The sequence below is a fragment of the Sorex araneus genome, chromosome 3 (genome assembly GCF_027595985.1).
Source record: "Sorex araneus isolate mSorAra2 chromosome 3, mSorAra2.pri, whole genome shotgun sequence".
Taxonomy (NCBI): Eukaryota; Metazoa; Chordata; class Mammalia; order Eulipotyphla; family Soricidae; genus Sorex; species Sorex araneus.
Window position 1 is genome coordinate 207,197,443 of NC_073304.1, and position 20,312 is coordinate 207,217,754.

A 20,312-nucleotide genomic window follows, 5' to 3' on the forward strand; every position below is an offset into this window, starting at 1 on the left:
AAGCTCTAAGGAGAAAACTTTTTTTTTTTTGACCACGGCCTAACTACTGGACCTAACTACTGCTTAACTACTGGACCAAGCAGGCAGCCACAAGAGAATTCTGAGCTGCCCTAGAGAAAACTGACTTTCCTTAGGCCTGTCTGCTGATAAAGCCTGCTAATCCCAAGGAGGCTAAACCATTTGCCATTCTTCCCAGGAGATTAGCTGAAAACAAAACAACATTCCTCTTTCTGTGAACTAATTAACAATAACAGCAGATAATGCTAGTCCAGGCCTTCCAGTTTAATTATCACAATAACCCCACTATTATGCCCATTTTACAGCAAAGGAAGTTCAGGTCCAGGATAGTAGCCAATTGCCTAAGGCCCCTGACTCCTAGTGAACGGAGCTGAGTCCTGGTTAATTCAGAGCTTTGAATAGCTCTGCTTCCTGGTCTTGCAGATTCTTCCAAACACTGTTAACCATTTGATTTTTTTTTTTTTCTTCTTCTTCTTTGGGTCACACCCAGCAATGCTCAGGGCTTACTCCTGGCTCTGCACTCAAGAATTACACCTGGCGGTGCTTGGGGGACCTTATGGGATGCCAGGGATCGAACCCAGGTCGGCCGAGTGCAAAGCAAACGCCCTACCCGCTGCACTACCACTCGGGCTCCTGTCAACCATTCGAAAAAGGACTCTCTTACTTATTCTCCAATTCTCCAGCAAGTCAGCCTCTCCCGTACCTGTCCAGTAACTTTTACAGCTGAAACTCCTCCTAGACTCTCCTCTCTTCTCTCTGGGCAAATTGATTAAGGCCCCTTCGATTCACTTGTCCTCAGAAACAAGACTGCCTTTCAGCAAATAGAACAGGAAAAAAAGAGATTATGCTCAGGCAACAAAATGGGAACATATTTTCCTAGCAAGGCTCAAAGTACATGGTAAGGGGTTCTTAACTTTTTATTTTTTGCTTTTTGGGTCACACCCGGTGATGCACAGGGGTTACTCCTGGCTCTGGACTCAGGAATTACTCCTGGCGGTACTCAGGGGACCATATGGGGTGCTGGGAATTGAACCTGGGTCGGCCGCGTGCAAGGCAAATGCCCTACCCTCTGTGCTATTGCTCCAGCCCCGGCAAGGGGTTCTTGCAGCTCCACATCATCACTGAATGTTCCCAGGTTCTTTCTGCTCGTGGCATGGTGGATGCTCTGTCCAGCCTAATGTTCATGTTCCAGGCAGCTAGAAAGGGACAAGTGTCTTGCAATTCTAGGGGTTCACGGTGTGGCCCAGTGCTCAAGCACTGACCACCAGTATATGTGGCCTGAGTTCAACATTCGGAAACCTCACTAACCCCAAATGATGCAATTCTAATCTCAGAGTAGGTAGTTTCTTGGAACGCCAGTTCAGCCACTTGTGCTTAACCTCATCAGTCAAACCCTGGCTATGGCCAGCAGCTGGGAAATCAGGGATGGATGGTATCTGTACCGGGAACAAAGTTAAGATTCTGACAGAAAAATGCATTTTTGTTTCTGCTTTACTGGAATGTTTTGAGGTAAGGCCTGGGTGTGGCATCTGACAGAGAAAGCTCCCAACCTAACCAATGCTTAGGCCTATAAGATTTGTTGTAATTAAGGTACAATTTTAGATAAAAAGAGGTTGGAGTGATAGGGCATCTGTGTTGCACACAGCCAACCCAAGTACAATCTCTGGCATCCCACTTTGTCCTCCAAATCCGGCCAAGAGTGACCTCGAAGCACAGGAGGGTGGCCCCAAAATAGAAAGAAAATATTTAGGTAAAAAACTGTCTTTCCCGGGGCTGGAGAGATAGCACAGTGGGTAGGGCGTTTGCCTTGCACACGGCCGACCCGGGTTCGAGTCCCAGCATCCCATATGGTCCCCTGAGCATGGCCAGGGGTAATTCCTGAGTGCAGAGCCAGGAGTAACCCCTGTGCATCGCCAGGTGTGACCCAAAAAGCAAAAAAAAAAAAAAAAAAAAAAAAATTGTCTTTCCCAACGATGGAAGACGAATAAGGAGAGGCTGCTATAATCTCAGGGCTGAGTGTAATAGAGATGTTACTGGTGCCCGCTCAAGTAAATCAATGAACAACAGGATGACATTGATACAGTGATACAGAAAAAAATTATGCTTAGGGCTGGAGCGATAGCATAGCGGGTAGGGTGTCTGCCTTGCACGCGGCCGACCTGGGTTCCATTCCCAGCATCCCATATGGTCCCCTGAGCACTGCCAGGAGTAATTCCTGAGTGCATGAGCCAGGAGTAACCCCTGTGCATTGCCAGGTGTGACCTAAAAAGAAAAAAAAAATTATGCTTGACAGACATGATTTCCTCTCTTTTGCCTCTGTGACTACCGGGAATGAACTTTGCACATAGCCCACCTGGATTCCATCCCTGGAACCACATATGGTCCCCAAGTCCAGCCAGGAGTGACCCCTGAGCACAGTCAGGTGTGGCCCCAAACACTCCCACCACACGCGCGCACACACACACACACACACACACACACACACACGGAACCAATATAATGACTTGAGTGTACATAGTTTCCATGCGAAGGAGGTCTCAGAAAGTTTCTTTTTCCCTCTGGCTCATTTTTCCCAGACAGGTAGATAAAGTGGAAGAGCTCTGGTGTTGCATTTGTCATTTTCTTTAGAGAACAACATTTAAAAATATTCCTTGCTTTATTCTGAGATTCATGCTAACTAGGTGCTGAACCCCAGGGCCAAAGCCGTAGCACAGTGGCAGGCACTCCCCTAGCGTGCAGCTGGCCTAGGTTTGATCCCTGGCACCCAGATGGTCCCCTATGCCTTCTAGGAATGATCCCCAAATGCAGAGCCAGAACACCCGGGCACAGCCAGGTGTGACCTCCAAAAACAAACAGGAACCTCAAAGAGCTGCACAAGGTGAGAGATTTTTATAGCCTCAAGAGGCCCAGAACAGGAAATTATACTGGCACTGGCTGGTGAAAGCACGCTTGCTCTCTTACAGGGGAAGGAAGAGAAGCATTTTTCTAACAAAGGGAAGCCTTGGAACCTGGAATCTAAGGAACACCTGGTTGCTTTAGGTCTTCCTTTTCAAGAGGCCAGACAGTTAGCAAAGTTCTGCTTCTCAGACAGTTCAGTTTAGCATGAGTAACCTAATTGGGTCACTTTAAGAGACATTACACCAGTTAATCTGCCTGCCTATTGCCCCAAACTATGCTAAATGAGATTACGACATCTCCCTGCTGAATTTTTAACATTGAAGGAAATATCTCCGAGAACCACAGAGTGCAAAGGGCTGAGCACGTGGCCTGCCTGGTGCGGGCAGCCGTTGATCTCTACACCTGTATGGCTCAGGAACACAGCTGGGAGCAACCCCAGCACTGAGCGAGGGGCAGCCCCTAAGCACCACAGGTATGCACCATCCTCCAAATGAACAACAACAACAAAATATCCTAACTTAAATACAGTGGGCTGTTTGGGGGTCCAAGAGGACCCTCGGTGTCTTTGGCTGGGCCAATCTTCAACAGTCGTATTAAGATCTGTTGTAGGGCTGAGAGGGGTACTGGTACTTACTCTGCATGCTGTTGGCCCTGGCTCCATTCCTTGCACCATATATGGTGCTCTCTCCTGCACACTATCAGGAGTGATCTCTAAGCTATTCCTAACTCCTGACAACCTTCTTGTAGGTCCCCAAAGCCCAGCCCACCAAAAAACAAAACAAAAAAACAAAACAAAGCAAAACAAAAAAACCAAAATCAAAAGGCTAGTTCACATGTTGTACATGAACCATCAGGAACAACCCCAGCCTCTGCCCCACATACCAGCAAAGCCCCAGAAGTAGGCCCTGCGCGCTGCTGAGCGTGGTTCAAAATCAAAAGCAGACCTTCTGTCTCCTCAGTGTCCAGCTCTGTTGATCTCATGCCCAAAGATTTCCACCTTGCTGGCATGGGTTTCCCCACCCTTCCCTCTGCCTCCTGACATTCTACTGTTAATAAACTACTTTTTCTGTCACTTTTGAGCCACCCAGTGGTGCTCAGGAACTACTCCAGGTACTCAGGGATTGCTCCTGGCAGTGTTTAGGGCACCAAGCAGTGTCAAGGATCCAATCTGCATCTCTTGTGCGCAAAACAGGCGCTCAGTCCCTTGAGCCAATTCTTTCCCATAGCTCCATGCTTCTAGACCTAAGAACGGAAGCTGAGACACCAAGCTTAGAAGGCTTCTGGGATTCTTGCTGATTTTGCAGCAGTGAACTAACACAGGGCACCCACCACAAAGTGACCCTTCAGTCATGGCGTTACTGTCACCTGTGAAACAACCAGAGTCCCAGAAGCATTTCATTCATACCAAAGAGAGAAATGACTCAGAACTATTAAGAGCCCTCATTTCTACAACTGGTGATCAGGTCAGAGCTAATACGGGTGACTAGTGACTTCTTTTTCTTTTGCTCAATAGGTCCTAGTCCCCAGCCTGGAGGAATGGCCTGACCTTTTGGCAGGGTCTGATTAGCATTCCATTATGCCAAGAATGCCATTTGCATTCTAAAGTGGGTGGCTGTAGTTTTCCACTGACTTTCATCCAAGGATTAGAGTATTATGTCCCAAAGGTGCTCCTGCATTCCTTTGCCCCAGTTTTCCAGTGATGAGGTTCAAAAATCAATCTACAGCCAGCACTTTTCCTGCTGATTCAGTGTATACAGAGGCTGGATGGGAATTTCTGGTTCCAGTTCCACGGAACTGATAAAATCATTTCCCCCTTTGAAACTAAGGCTTAGTCTACACTGGCAGAGGCTAAAATGGCAAGAATGAGATGTGAAAGTTTTACTACTGGACTAGTAGGACTAAAAGAGCAACTTTTTTTTTCATTCAATCCCTATATCCCCTAAACTCCAGAATTTGGGGTATGGATGGCAATTTAGAGCTTACAGAACATTCTAGAGGATGCTACCCAACCTCAAAGTGTCACTCTAGTTCTCTCTGTAACTGAATCTTTCATTTGTGCCACAGTGAGTGCACAAGTCTGCAGCTTTGCTCAAGGAGTCCTAGGCTTGATCCTGGCGCTGCATGGCTACCCAGTGACCTCCTACCCCCACAAAAGCCACCTGGCCATCTTAGGCAGTTGCTTCAAGATAATTAGAAATAGGGCCAGAGAGATAGTACAGTGGACAGGGTGCTTGCCTTGTGTGCAGCTGATCCAGGTTCAAACCTCCAGAACTTGATACAGTCCCCTAAGCGTCACCTCCAGGAGAGATCCCTTGAGCACAAGCACAGCCAGGAGTAGGCCGTGAGCACCACCAGGTGTGGCCCCCAAACAAACAGAAAAAGTAACCTGGGCATAAGAGGGTAGGTAGGTAGAAGCACAGGAAGGAAGGCACGTGCCTTGCGTGCTGTTGCATCAACAGTGACCCTAGTTTGAATCCCCAGCACCTCCTACGGCCCCCTGAGCACAGCCAGGGGACACTCTTGAGACCTGAGCACCCTTGGATGTGGGCCCTCCAACACCAAAATGCACTGTAGCACTGTCATCCTGTTGTTCATCGATTTGCTCGAGCAGGCACCAGTAACGTCTCCAGTGTGAGACTTGTTACCGTTTTTGGCATATCAAATATGCAACAGGTAGCTTGCCAGGTTCTGCCCTTGCCGGTGGGATACTCTTGGTAGCTTGCCCAGGCTCTCTGAGAGGGACGGAGGAATCAAACCTAGGTCGGCCGCGTGCAAGGCAAATGCCCTACGCGCTGTGCTATTGCTCCAGGCCAACACCAAAATAGTAATAATAATATTAATGGGGAGTGTGGGTCAATGAGGGATTTCTGTGTGCATGTACTCACTGCACCTTTTTTTTTTTTGCTTTTTGGGTCACCCCCGGCGATGCTCAGGTATTACCCCTGGCGGTGTTCAGGGGACCATATGGGATGCTGGGAATCGAACCCGGGTCGGTCGCGTGCAAGGCAAATGCCCTACCGTGCTATTGCTCCAGCCCATCACTGCAGCATTTACTGTGAATAATGGTGATGGCGGATGACATCAGCCGTAAAGTCACACACAGGCAGAAAGAAAAAAAGAAAGTCCGGTGTAAGTGTCCACTGCAGCAAGAACAAAGCGCTGCCTCTTCCAGAATGTGAACGGCCCAGTGGGATCAAGCTACGGCTGGTGACCGGCAAGCCCCTCCAGCACGGCAGCTGTTAGGGGTTCTGGATTGTAGCTTCCTTGGGTGGAGTCCACATGCTAGAGCTGGAGCCAGGGCCACCTCACGGAGCGCCTGCCCATTTTACTGGACCCAGGCCTATCCTTTGTGCCTATTACCATGACACTTTGTTCAGGAGTCCACAGGAATGACTGAGCGATGACACCTTCACTAGTGTTGTCCTACCCCCAGCAATACTCCTCCAGTCTCTGTTGAGTTTTGCTGTGGAACGAACACACACGCCAAGGTGGCTAGTCTTCATATCTCCTTATCACCAATGTCCCCACCATTCCCTCCACGCCTGACCACCCGTCCAGACTCTGCTTTGGTTCAGACCCTGTCTTCTGGGCTGCGCCTCTCCGAGGTAAAGCATACACATGCCTCATTCGGTGTCCGTCCCCTGTGAGGGACCATCCATGCAGAGCTACGTGGAAACCAGGCCCAGGCCATTTCTCCCTCAGCTGACAGGGCAAAGGGGATTTATGAAGGAATGAATGTAGTTCTAGAGAGAATGCAAGGTGACAAGCCTGGGAAACTGGCTGCTAAGATCACTGGATAAGAGACCCACCTACTCGGGGCTGGAATGATATAGCACAGCAGGTAGGGCGTTTGCCTTGCATGTGGACGACCTGGGTTCGATTCTCAGCATCTCATAAGGTCCGCTGAGCACCACCAGAAGTAATTCCTGAGTGCAGAGCCAGAAGTAGCCCTTGCCTCTGGGTGTGACCCAAAAAGCCAAAAAAAAAAAAAAAAAAGACTCATCTACTCAGGCAAGGCTGGCAGGGCGGCTTCTAGTGGTGGAAAGGCTTGAGGTCTCAAGCTTCCTTGGAATGAATCCTTAGATCCCGTCCTATTAGTTTTTGTGGTCATATCTGGCTGTGCTCAGGGCTGACTCCTGGCTGAGTGCTCAGGGATCATTCCTGGTGGTTCTCAGGGGATCATATGTGGTGTTGGGAGATTGAACCAAGGCCAGTCACCTGCAAGGGAAGTGGCTACATATCTTGTCCTCTCTCTCCAGTCCTATTTGTTTTTGGCTCAGGGATCAGAGCTGGAGGTACCTGGGGACATGCAGATGCCAAGGATTGAACGCAGGCCTCAAGAATAAAAAGCACATGGTGGGGCTGGAGCGACAGCACCGAGGGTAGGGCGTTTGCCTCGCGTGGCCTTGCATGGGTTCGATTCCCAGCATCCCATATGGTCCCCTGAGCACCACCAGGAGTGATTCCTGAGTGCAGAGCCAGGAGTAACCCCTGTGCATCGCCGGGCGTGACCCCTGTCCCCCCAAAAAAAGCATATGGTCTGGCCCTATGAGCGGTTCTGATACTGAGACTCCCATTGCTTTGCCATCAATGCCATGACTCAAATGGAAGAAAGTCCTTGAGGGCTGGAATCCAATGGAGTATTGGGGAGACCCACAGGGCTCAGGAATGACTCCTCACAACTTTTTCTCTTGCTCCCCAACCAATAGTTCCCTGGGAGGAGCAGAACACCACGCCACAGAAGTCAGAAAGATCCAGCACAAGCCTCCCCTTCTCTGTGTGGTGTTTAGAAGTGCTCTCCGCACCAGCAAACCCAGGAAAAGCACGTGGTGCCTCTGCCAAAGGCTCGGGAGGCCCATTTCAGTCTCAGTTCTGAAGGGTCTCGTCATGTCGGCTCCAACTGCGTGCAACTTCTTCCCGACATTCCTCCGGAACCAGCTGGGTTTGGAGTCTCCATCTCGAAGAAGCGGGAGGCGGGGTTTCATTCCTGACCTTGCACAGAAGCTGAAAGGGCCCTACGCAGACCTCGAGTCACCAACGCAGATTCCTGAGCTCCGCGATTTAATCTAAAGGACTGTCACAGCCCATGTGAACAAATGACTTATGCTTCTCTAGCTCCCAGGAGTTACTGCTAAGCAAGTAAGGATGCACACAAAAAACAGATCAGGAGGAATGACTAGAGCACTGGTAGCAATAGTGACAAACTACAGATTACTCCAAAGACGCAGATCATTGGGCATCTGGTTCATAAATTATGAATATATACTGCACATCCTTCAAACAGAATACTCAGCAACCATTAAAAAGTATTACTGAAGAGTATTTATTGAGTTCATTTTGGGGTCACCCCCAGAGGCGCTCTGGGGCTATTCCAGGTTTGATGGTTGGGGGGTTGCTCTTGGCAGTGCTCACGTGACCAGGTGGTAATGGGGATCAGACTTGAGCCTTCTGCATGCAAAGCGCTATTATTCTATCCCTTTGGCTTTACAGAAGAATATTACTGACATAAGAAGGTGCTTCAGACAAACTAGTATGTGAATCAATAGGACAGTAAAATAACAGTGCTGATTCACTCTATGTATTCACAGACTCACAGATGTATGGTGGCCTGACATGTGTTATCTTGATTCTGTGATGGGGCAGCCACGTGCATCTATGAACCATTTAGAATCTTGACCATACCCCACGGTGTGCTGGTCTCTTGCTGGACGCTGGGTGGTGCTGAGCTGGAGTTCCCAGGCAACCGTGTTGGGAGTTAACAATGGACACCCCGCCAGGTGCCTCTATGCTGCTGAGGACAGACCGAGGACCCTGGCGTCACATCACCTGCACGGATATCAGCTCAGCGCCAGTCACAGCCGCAGGCCCGGAGGGTTTCCCACTGAGCTGTCAGTGCTGAGAACTCAGCCAGCCTTCGCTTTCACTGTCAATACACCATTAATACATTATAGCAAGTAATCAATACGTCATTATCAAGCAGGCTTTGCACTGGATCCTTAGCTAACCCAAATGGAGGCTAGCTAAGCTATGACGTTCAGTAGGTGAGGTGTATCAAATTCATTTTTGATCTAAGATATTGTCAAATTACAATGGGCTTATATCCATATTGCAGAAAGGGCAGAGCTGCATCTAGAGGAAACAAACAAAGAATATATACTGCGTAGATAATAGGAATGGAGAGCAGAGATCTTTCTTGATTGTCTCCCTTTTTTCTATTAAATAATTTGCTTTTCTTCTTTTTGGTATTTTTTTTTTAATTGAAAAAAATCAGGTAACAGCAATAGCACGGCAGGTATGGCGCTTCTCTTGTACATGGGTGACCAAGTTCAACGCCTGGTTCCCCATATGATCCCCTGAGCTCTGCCAGGAGTGATCAGAACCAGGAACAAGTCATCAGTGCCAGGAATAAGCCCCGAGCACAGCCAGGTACGGTCCAAAAATTTAAAAAAAAAAAAAATCTAGTTTAGTTCTATCCTTCATGATCATGAGAACAAATCCCCTAAGCCACTCTGAGGTGTCTGAGAAACAGAGGAGATCCCCAGCTTGCCGAGGCCACGCGTCTGTTCTCAGGGAGGCTGGAGGAGCCTTCAGCCGTCACAGTCGGACCTGGGGCAGCAGCGGGGCCCTCCTCCAGCTTCGGGGAGCTCGCCTCCAGCACGGCCAGCCTATTCTTGCTGCGTCACCTGCCTCATCATCTTCAGAGCCATGTCCCCCTGGTCAGACGGAACCTAGAACCCAACAGCATTCAAGTCAGTGCTCCGGGCTGTGCTCCGGGGACGCACCAGGACGTCCCCCCCACCCCCCCCCACTCTCAGGAAGCCTGCCGCAGCTCTGGGCACCCCCCTCCTCTGATGGGGGTCTCAGAGGCCAACGGGAAAGCCTAGAGCAAGTGAATGAGCCCAGGGGAGGAGAAGACCACCCACCAGGAGAGCAGAAGGAAGCAATCCATGCTTTCAGAGGCCTGATGCGAAGCAGGCATGAACATGCGGGCAAGACACACGTCAGGATACAGGGCTGGTACCCAGCTCCTCCATGGCCGAGTATACACCTTGTAGGGCGCTACTTCGGGCGTGCACGGGGTCCTGTTCTTCCTCATCTCAACTCTTGCTTCAGGTCCTCTTAGATTCCACAGTACTGAGGCCCTGTCCCCTCTCCCCTTCCCACCCCTGAATCCTGAGCCTCCGAGAACAGACATCTGTCTCCCAGTCCAGACTCAGCTTTCCCATTGTTGTCTTCCAGACAGCCTCCCACCTGGCTATTCTGCAAATTAGCCCGGCCTCTCTCTCGTCTCCTCTGGATTAGCAGGCAGACCTCCCAACCCCCTCCTCTGTTCTTCCCCCTGTCTTAGCCTAGACCTCTGCTTAAGGGAATAATATTTCTGGGGCCGGTCCAGGGCTTTTGCTCTTTTGCTCACACCCCTCGATACCGCCTGCCCCCGCTGCCTTAGGAAAGATCTTTCAGGTGGGGCACACAGCCTCCCAGCCCAGCCCCTCCCCTCAGCCCCCCGCCGTGCCCGTGCCCTCTCCGGGTCTGGCACGATGCCCTCCTGGCTTCCTCATTCTTCCTGCCCAACACTGGGCCTGGGTCTTCTGGACTCCCCTACCCAGCCAGATCATTTCCCTGCACCGTTTCTCAGGCCCTGTTCCCAGTTTCAGCCTGTCTGTGCCCTGCCCGGGGTTCAAAGGAGCAGAGACTGTGCACCCATACCTCTGTGTGTCTGCTGGTGTGTGCCTGTGTGTTGGTGTGTGTTACATGACTCACCAGCATGTAAGCAAAGCGCAATGCTGGTTTCTCTGAGTTCTTGTAAGGGGCTCTGTGAGAGGGGCTCTGAGACCAGACCTGAGACACCCCCAGATGCCCAGTTCCTCTCTGCCAGGGTTCTCCACCCTGACATGAATGACATTTTAGGGAGCACCTCTTTGTCGGGGGGCTGTCCTGGGCTTGGCAGGTTTTTCTCAGGATCTCAGGCCCCTTCCATGTGGATATCTCCCACCTTCTTTCTAAGCGGTGACATTAAGATGGTCTTTCGATGTGCCAGAGTCCCCGAAGAGGGCACTTTAGACCCCCACTCCCTCTGAGCATTCCCTCAGCCAGCCAAAACAGTCATGTCTGCGGCATGCAGAGAGCTTAGGGAGCTGGAAGTTGGGGCTCCTGCAACACACAGACAGACAGACACACACACACAGACACGCACACAGACATACATACAGACACTTACACACAAAGATACATAGACATGCACAGATATGCACACAAACACAAAGACAGACACGCACAGACATAGGGACACACATAAACAGACATACAGACACCCCCCCATACAGACACACGACACGCACATTGACAGACAGACACACAGAGATAGACATGCACACATGATACACACACACACACACACACACACACACCCATGCTGGACGGGTGGCCTGCTCTGAAGGATTTGAAGTCTGAAACTAAAATAGATGTTAGGGCCAGAGAGTAGGTAGGGTGTACATGGTTTGTACATGTACAAGTACAGCGGGTAGGGTGCTTGCCTTGCATGTGGCTGACCAGGGTTCAATCCCCAGCACCCTGTATGGTCCCCCAAGCCCTGCCAGGAGTAACTCCTGAGTGCAGGGTCAGGAGAAAGCCCTCAGCACCACTGGGTGTGGCCCCAAAACAAACAAACAGGCAGAGGCAGAGCTGGAGAGAAGCTTAAAAGACCAAGAACATACTTTGCACAAGAGACCCAGGTTTCATCCTGGTCCCCCAAAAGCACTGTAGGGAGCGACCCCCGAGCACTAAGCCAGGAGAGCAGCCCTTCCTCCAACCAAGATGCCATCAGAGTCAAATCAAACCCAAACACCCGAGCCCAAATCTAACCCAAGCGGCTGCTCACCATGTGCCCAGCTCTGAGGATCCAGTAGAAGGTCAGGTTCTTGTAGGACTTGACAAACGCTGATGTCTCTGGAGACTTGGGGTCAGCATACAGCGGCTTCCACCTCAGCTGATGGAACTTGGGCAGCTCTGGCCAACTGAGCTTCCGTATCCAGGCCTCCTGACCTGGGGAGGGGGGAGAGCCGAGCACTGATCACTGGCGGGGCAGAGCAGACCACCAGGCCCTCCCCACCATGGGTCTCCAAGCTGAATGTACCCCAGAATCACCTGGACAGAGTGATGCCCGTGCCTCCGCCCCTGCAGAGATGACCGTGATGTCACAGCCCTGGCCGTGCTCTGGCCCTCAGCCCCAGGCTGAGGATATTATAAAGACATGAGGGGTCTGAAAGCTTGCCCAGAGATTCAAGTAAAACGGGAGTTTTGAGGATGTCAGTCCTAAGTTACTACCTGCATAAAACTTACCCTGGATCTTATTAAGAAAAAAAAAAAAAAGGTGGTCGAGGGAGGCAGTACAGTGGGTGAAGCACTTGCCTTGCAGCCATCCCTGGCATCCCATGCAGTACCCAGAGCCCCGACAGGAGTGATCCCTGAGTTCAGAGCCTGGGCGAAGCTCTGAGCACTTCTGGTTGTGGCTCCAAAAGAAAAACATCAAAGTCACAAAATGGGCTGAGGAGAGGACTGAGAGCGCCGAGCACATGTTTTCACACACAGCTGACTTGGGTTTGATATGCAGCATGACAGTTCCCTGACCACTGCCAGGTGTGGCCAGTACAGCGCCCCAAGCAAAACCCTAACAAAAAGTTGACTTCAATACCTGCAATGATAGTACAGCTGGTAGGGCATTTGTCTTGCACGTGGTGAACCTGGGTTCAATCCCCAGCATCCCTGAGCATCACCACCAGGAGTAATTCCTGAGTGCAGCCAGAAATAAGCCCCAAGCATCGCCAGGTGTGACCCAAAAAGTGGAAAAAAAAAAACCCAAAAAAACCCAAACCAAACCAAAAACAGAACCAAAAAACCCCAAAAGCATAAAGCTGCAAAGTGGCACTCAGCAGGTTAGGGTGGGGTGGGAGACAGTGCCAGCATCCGTGGGCAGGTCACCAGAAAACTGAGCAGTAGGGTAAGGCCATTGTCACCCAGGAGGTGACAGGGCTGTCCATGGACAGAGGGGTCTGAGCAGGGTTGAGTCAACCATGGCGCCTCCTCACGGTCTCCTCACGCCTTGGCTTGCAACCACAGAAACGCACGGCTACGTCGTGGTCCCCCACGAAGGGTCCTACCTATCATGTCCATCACCACTGCCCTGGAGACGCCCCCCAGTACCTGTCCTTAGGCTTTCTGAGCCCCACCTCCAAGCCTCCACTCTGCACAGTGGAGCTCTGCAAAGCTCACGGTTTGCAGTTGTTGGTGGTGGGGGGTTGGGGGGTGTTCCAATTCGAAATCCACCATCTGCTGTGACAGCACAAAATGAGGCTCCCCTATTCCTAAATAGCATCTTAGCCCCATGACCAGGAAAAATGAAAAATGGCTTATTCTGTGGTGGAGGCAGGTGCATGTCCTTCCCGTCCACCACACCCCGATCTTAAAAGTTGGGAGAGCCTCAGGCAGCTCCTGTCTCCTCAAGGCACCGAGGGGAAGGGCGGGTGCTTGGGCGGGTTGATGGCCTCTCACCAGCACGGCCAATGGTCCCCCACGCAGGGTCCTACCCATCGTGTCCACTATGAGGTCCAGCTGGCCATTGTACACCGTCACGTTGACCCCAGCTTCCAGCAGCTCGTCCACAACGCTGATTGCAGACTTCATGAAGTCCCCTTGCATGTTCTCAAAGACGGAGGTGGCCTGGCCTGCACCCAGGAAGGAGAAGCAGCAGCTTGTAGAGCCGGTGATTACGGCACAGTTCCTCCCGGGCACCGAACACAGCTGTGCGGGGCATGGGGCAGGGAGAGATAGGATGCTCACACCCGTCTCTCAGTCACTAGCAATGACAAGCAGATGTCCTTTGAGGGGGCAACGCTGGAGATCAAACCCAGGAACTCACAAGAAAGGCAGAGCCACATCTCAAACTTAATGGGCCAGGGGAGGACAGGAGGTGGTGGTGGTGGTATTGGGGTGTGTGTGTGTGTGTGTGTGTGTGTGTGTGTGTGTGTGTGTGTGTGTGTGTGTGTGTGTGTGTGTGTGTGTATGTGCATGCATCAGAGCAGTGCAGAGGGGATGGAATGCACTGTGTGTGTGTATGTGTGTGTGTGTGTGTGTGCGCGCGCGCATGCATCAGAGCAGTGCAGAGGGGACAGAATGCAGTCAGGGTCAGCCCCGAGTGAGGCAAGAGCCTTACCCACTGGCTATACTATCTCTTCAGTCTCCAGACGCCTTTATTCTCTTATTTGTTTTGGGGCCACACCTGGTGGTTCTCAGGACTTACTCCTGGCTCTGCACTCAGGAATCATTCCTGGCAGGCTCGGGGGACCATATGTGGTATCCAGGATCGAACCCTGGTCAGCTGTGTGCATGACAAGTGCCCTACCCACTGAAGGACCCAACTGGTCCTCTAAATGCCACTTTGTTTGTTTTTGATCTTTGTGTGTGTGTGTGTGTGTGTGTGTGTGAGTGAGTGTGTTTTTTTTGGGGGGGTCACACCCGGCGATGCACAGGGGTTACTCTTGGCTCTGCACTCAGGAATTAGCCCTGGCAGTGCTCAGGGGACCATATGGGATGCTGGGAATTGAATCTGGGTCTGCCGAGTACAAGGCAAACGCCCTATTCGCTGTGCTATTGCTCCAGCCCCCATTTGTTTTTGTTTTGGGGCCACCCCTGGTGATGCTTGGAGATTAATCCTGGCTCTGCACTCAGGAATCACTCCTGGCAGTGCTCAGGGATGCTGGGGATGGAAGCCTGTAGTGTGGAGTTCTATGGAGTATCTGCAAATCACACCCCCAGCAGCTGCAGCCGGAGCCTGGCCCTTCAGTACAGAAAACTTCCAGCTGATATACTGAGGAAAGGGAGGCTGACCTGACCCACACACCTCCACCCCCGGCTTCCAGGTACCGAGTCACAGGCGGGGTTCAGGCACTCTCTCTAGCCAACCCGCATCCTGAAGCTCTCCTGGAATGCTGCCTCGGCCTCGGCTCTCCCATCTGTGAAACAGGCCACCTCCACCGACCAGCCCCATTCTACGAGATCAGGCCTGGGGACGCAGGGACAGCCCGGACTTTAAAGCACTTGCCTTGTCAGAACCGGCCCTGCCTCCTGCCCAAATGAGACCCCGAGTGGTCGCCCATAAACAGCTCCCCCGTTCCTGAACAGCCATGATCCCAGCACCACAGAAACCAATCTCAGAATGTAGCGGCTGCTGGCAGAAATACCTCTGGACTTAATACCAGCATTCCAAACCTGGGCAGCCGCTTTCGAGACCGTGCAACATCATATGCTCTGTTACCAACAATAGAAAACATACAACCTACTGATGACACTCCGAAAGGTCTGACTGTTGGGGGAAAAACTCCAAATAATGATAGTGAGTTTCCTGTCGAAAATTGAATGTAATCAAGGTAAGGAAAGAGTAAAAGTGAAAATCATCTGCCACACAGGCAGAGGGGGAGAGGGAAGGGGGGTATGCTGGGATTATTGGTGGTGGAACATGTGCACTGGTGAAGGGATGGGTGTTTGAGCATAGTATGACTGAGACTTGATCCTGAAATCCCTGTAACTGTTCTCACGGTAACTCAACTAAATAAATAAATAAATAAATAAATAAATAAATAAAGCACTTGCCTTGAATGCGGCTGATTCCGACTGAATCCCCGGCTTCCAAGGGTCCCTGGGCATTGCTTGGGTGTGGCCCCCACCCCTCCCCTGAGTCAGCAGACAAGGGCGGAGCCTGGCTGCGTCAGCTCTCCAGGTAGCAAGTGATTGGCTCTCGGCAAGTACCTCCCCAGGTGCAGTCCTCGGGGATGATCCTGAGCTTCTTCCTGATGGGGCCGTTCATGAGCTGGCTTAGGGCATCCCGGTGCAGGTGTCGCAGGTGCCGCTGGCTGAGTTGAACTGAAACAAACCAGCACACGGTGAGCCAAAGGGCCGGCGAGAGGGTCAGCAGGAAGAGGGGGGCTTTGGGGGTTGAAAACCGCCAGGCGGCTCCTGGATTCACCACGGAGCCAGGAAGAAAGTCATCAACATGCCTGAGTGCAGACGCTCGTCAGGAGGCACTGTGCTGGGTTCCCGAGATGATCCCAGCCAAGAGGTGGCACCTCAAGGCCTCTTACAGGCTGACTCCAGCCTTCAGACCCGCAGGGAAGCTGTCACTGTTACTGTCACTGTCATCCCGTTGCTCATCGATTTGTTCGAGCGGGCACCAGTAACGTCTCTCATTGAGAGACTTATTGTTACTGTTTTTGGCATATCCAATACACACGGGTAGCTTGCCAGGCTCTGCCACGTGGGCTCCATACTCTCGGTAGCTTGCCGGGCTCTCCAAGAGGGGCAGAGGAATCGAACAAGGGTCGGCGGCATGAAAGGCGAAAGCCCAACTGCTGTGCTATCGCTCCAGCCCTCAGTGAAACTGTACCCCCAGGAAACAGAGCAACGTAGCCAGTGGGAGGATAGATTAGGGGGGTCTGGGGCAGCAATTGATGCCCACACTTAAAAAACACTGTGCTCTGGGGGCTGGAGAGACAGTACAGTGGAAAGGGCATTTGCCACCTGCCTTGCATGCAGACAACCTGGGTTCCATCCCTGGCATGCATCCCCTCTGGTACCGTGAGCCCAGCCAGGAGTGATTCCTGAGTGCCGAGCCAGAAGTAACCCCTGAGCATTGCCAGGTGTGGCCACCAAAACAAACCAACAAAAATTACAGTGGTAAGCCAGAAGCTAGTGTGAAAGACTCCCTCCTGCCCGATTCCAGTGATGAGGGTCCTACCAAGAGAAAACTGGAAGTAAATAAGTTCAGGGATGAGTGGGGAAGAGGTAAGGGTGGATGGGGTGGAAGTTTCTAAAATTTTAGGACTGTAGTGATGAGGGCATGGCTTGGTGAATAGGTGCCAAACCACTAAATTCTGCACCTAAAAAAAGTTTTTTTTAGGGGCTGGAGAGATAGCACAGCGGGTGGGGTGTTTGCCTTGCACGTGGCCGACCTGGGTTCGATTCCTAGCATCCCATATGGTCCCCTGAGCGCTTCCAGGGGTAATTCCTAAGTGCAGAGCCAGGAATGACCCCTGTGCATTGCCGGGTGTGACCCCTCCCCCCAAAAAAAAGTTTAAAAATTTTTTTTTTAATTTTATAAGGTAGTTCACAATATTTGATTACATTTAACATTCAAACACCAATTCCACCACCATTATACCTTCCCACCACCAAATTAGGGATGTTTCCATCTCATGCCCCGATCCCTGTCCCAAGGCACAAATGGAATAATAAATTTTGTATTGTCTGTTATGAAGAACTGCTGAAAAAGCTTTCAAAAAAGGACTCATATAGGAAAGAGTGTGGAGACTGTTCTATTTTGGCAGGGACCATTAAGACATTCTTCAGGATATCACTAACATGTTGTGAAAGGTTGACTGATGTGAGCTTTCGTATATATGAAAATATGCATATATGCATATACATATATATTTCCCTCTGTGATTTGTTGCCTACTATCTGAACCAATCAAATGTGGTGTGGTACTTACAGAGATTGAGTAGGGAGTGTCTTATGATGTGCCAAGAATATGTTCATTCATATGTGAGGCTCAGCCCGGAGGGGACTGGAGCGTGACGGTGTTTGGGTTGTGGAGGTCAGCTGCCGGGGCTGGGTTCCTTGAGGTGGGGAGAACTCTCACCCGCCTCCCTCTGGGGCACCCTGAGTGAAACAGCCTGGTGCAGAGTCCGGTGGCATGGCTATGGCAGGCTTCATGTTATGCTCGTAATTATTATTATTTTTTTTTCTTTTTGGGTCACACCCAGCGATGCTCAGGGGTCACTCCTGGCTCTGCACTCAGGAATTACCCCTGACCGTGTTCAGGGGACCATATGGGATGCTGGGAATCAAACCCAGGTCGGCCGTGTGCAAGGCAAACGCCCTACCCACTGTGCTATCACTCCAGCCCCTGTGTTTTTTTTTTTTTTAATAAAATTTTTTTTTAGACTTTTGGGCCACACCAGGTGGTGCTCAGGTCTTAGCTGGTGGGACCGTGGAGACCACAGGGGAGGCTGCATGGAAGGCAAACACCAGGAGTCACTGTACTATCCCTTGGGCTCCAAGTGGCGGGCTTTAGGGTAGTGAACTATAGGTCCGTTACGACTCTCAGAAGCAGGGCTACCTTGGAGCCGGGGCTCTGAGCCTCAGGTCTTACTCACCTAGATGGCTCTGGGTGAACTCCAGGCTCGACTTCATGGCAGATGTGGGCGTGTCTTTGGTTAAGATGTTGTAGAAGTTCACGCCGTCCGTGTTCTGAAACACAGTGGGGGCAGCGGGCAGCTCGTTGCACGTCTTTCTGAGCGAGGCTGCATGAGGGAACGGCGCCTGGCCTGTCTCATGAACTTCACCAGCGTGCGCAGATCAGAAAGTAGGGCAGTTAGGGGAGGCGTGTGAGACCCCGAACCAGCCCCCTGGCCTAGGGGTGGCGAGCAGATGCGGGGAGGGGTTGGGGGAGGAAGAGCTCCCATGCTGCAGGGGGAAATCTGGCCGTCTTTCCCAGGAAGCAGGGGAAGGGCCTGTGCATCTGAATCCGCACCCAGGCCCTCCTCCTCTTCCGACTGCAGGATGCTGCCTGTGCCCCAGTCAGTGGGGACACACCTGCAGGTGGACCACTTCTGACAGAAGCCACTCGGGCTTGCGGTCAGGGGGAGAGCAGACTGGCCGCTCCCAATAGCCCAGGGAGGGGAGGGCTTCCTGACCCCCAACATCCCTTGCCCACACCAGAGTTACCACTTCTGGTCTTGTGGGCCAATGCCGGAGAGAATGGGATCCCCCCGGCACCTGCCAGGGGCCCCGTGCCTCACGGAGTAAAAGAGCCACAAGAGCTGCCCAGCGCCGACTCCCTCTTACCTCCTCGATGACCATCTCCGCCTTCCCCCACAGCTGCGTGGCCTCCGTGTACTGCCCCTTATTCAAGGCGCGCAGGACCTGCTCTGCCACCCTGGACACCTCCTTCAGACCTTGGTCATCTAGAAGGGACTGGAATGCAGACGAGAACAAGATGACCGCGCGGCTTAGAGCCACACAACCGGGGCTGCCCTCAAGGCCTCTGCCTGCCAGCCGCCTTCCCACTGACGCCACCGGCAGAACAGGACGGTGGCGGCTCTTGGGAGCGAGTAACCGGGCTCTGTCCTCTGTCCCGCGTGTCTGAAGACAGCCATGATGAAAAGCTGGGTGGACTTTATTCATTTTGGTTTGGAACAGGGTGTGTGTGTGTGTGGCGGGGGGGCGGGGGGGTGGGGGACACACTGGCCAGTGCTCAGGTCTTACTCCTGGCTCTGTGCTCAGGATCACTCATGGTGGGGGCTCAGGGGTCATCTCCAGGTCAGCCCATGTGCAAGGCAAGCACCGTAACCCACTGTGTTATCTCCCCGCCCGCCCCACAGATTTTGTGTTTCTTGTTCCCAGAGAAATGGAGTAACTCCCTGAGGCCAGCTCTTAATTAGGGTCTCCATCGCAATGTGGCCTCCCTCAGAGTCCCCCAGGAGAGGGCCAACCACATGAGCAGGGTCATCTGGATCTGTCCTTCCCGGAGCCCACAGAGGCCAGCGGAGCTGCTGGGCGACGTCCCGTCCACTTACCATGCTGTAGAGGTAAGGGCCCCAGGAGAGCACCGAATCTAAAGGCAACCAGAGACACAAGATAAGGCCCTCCCGGCTCTGTCCTTGCCAAGGGAAATCCAAAGAAGAGCAGAAGCATGAGATGTGGGCTTTGGGCCTGGGGGCCCGGGGACAGCAGGGGCCTTGGTGGCTGGGCCACGGGGAGGACACGTGGTCTCCTTCTCTGCCGACTCAGGACTCCTGGCACGTTAATTGGCCTGAAACTGGCCCCTCGAGTGAGTCACAGCCAGTGAGTTGCCAGCAGGCCCTCAATTGCAGACGTCTAGGCTTTCGGAGCCGAAATCTCCCCGCCCTCACATTTCTGCTCTGCACCCTGGCCGCGCCTCCAGTTTGGGGACACCAGCTTCTGCGGAGGAGCTAATTAAGGAAGACAAACGATTTTGCAATTCTGGTGTCTCTGGCTACACAGCCAATTGATTTCTATCCTGCAAACGTGTTGAGAATTTACAAGGGGCCTGAAGCCAGGGAGGAGGAGGTGTGGGAGATGAGTAAGTTGGGCTCACCCCAAAGAGGACATTTGTGCGTGGCTGAGAGGGTCACGAGGAGCGTGATGTTAGGGCAGGCCAGTGCCAGCGGGAGCCGTCCCAACAGGCACCAAGGACCACAAACCCCAAGTGTATTTAGTCCAACACTCCTTTGCTTAAAAGTCTTTAGCGGCTCCCTGAGGTCAACTGCCTCAAAGTATGTTTCAAATAGGCTCAATGCTGTAGGCTTTCGATCTGGTATTAC

At 52.1% G+C, this 20,312-nt stretch overlaps 1 protein-coding gene across 1 annotated transcript in view; it reads right to left on the bottom strand.

The window, feature by feature from the left end:
- Positions 1-8,223: 8,223 nt before the first annotated feature.
- The window catches only part of SCPEP1 (serine carboxypeptidase 1), a 36,611-nt gene continuing 24,522 nt past the window's right edge, over positions 8,224-20,312 (bottom strand). The window contains exons 7-13 of the mRNA XM_004608643.2: positions 19,545-19,582; positions 18,814-18,942; positions 18,123-18,216; positions 15,718-15,831; positions 13,500-13,637; positions 11,795-11,958; positions 8,224-9,644 (exon numbers count right to left, since the gene is read on the bottom strand). Of these exons, the coding sequence (XP_004608700.2) occupies positions 9,582-9,644; positions 11,795-11,958; positions 13,500-13,637; positions 15,718-15,831; positions 18,123-18,216; positions 18,814-18,942; positions 19,545-19,582 (740 nt within the window). The 3' untranslated portion in view covers positions 8,224-9,581. The remainder of the gene's footprint in view (positions 9,645-11,794; positions 11,959-13,499; positions 13,638-15,717; positions 15,832-18,122; positions 18,217-18,813; positions 18,943-19,544; positions 19,583-20,312) is intronic.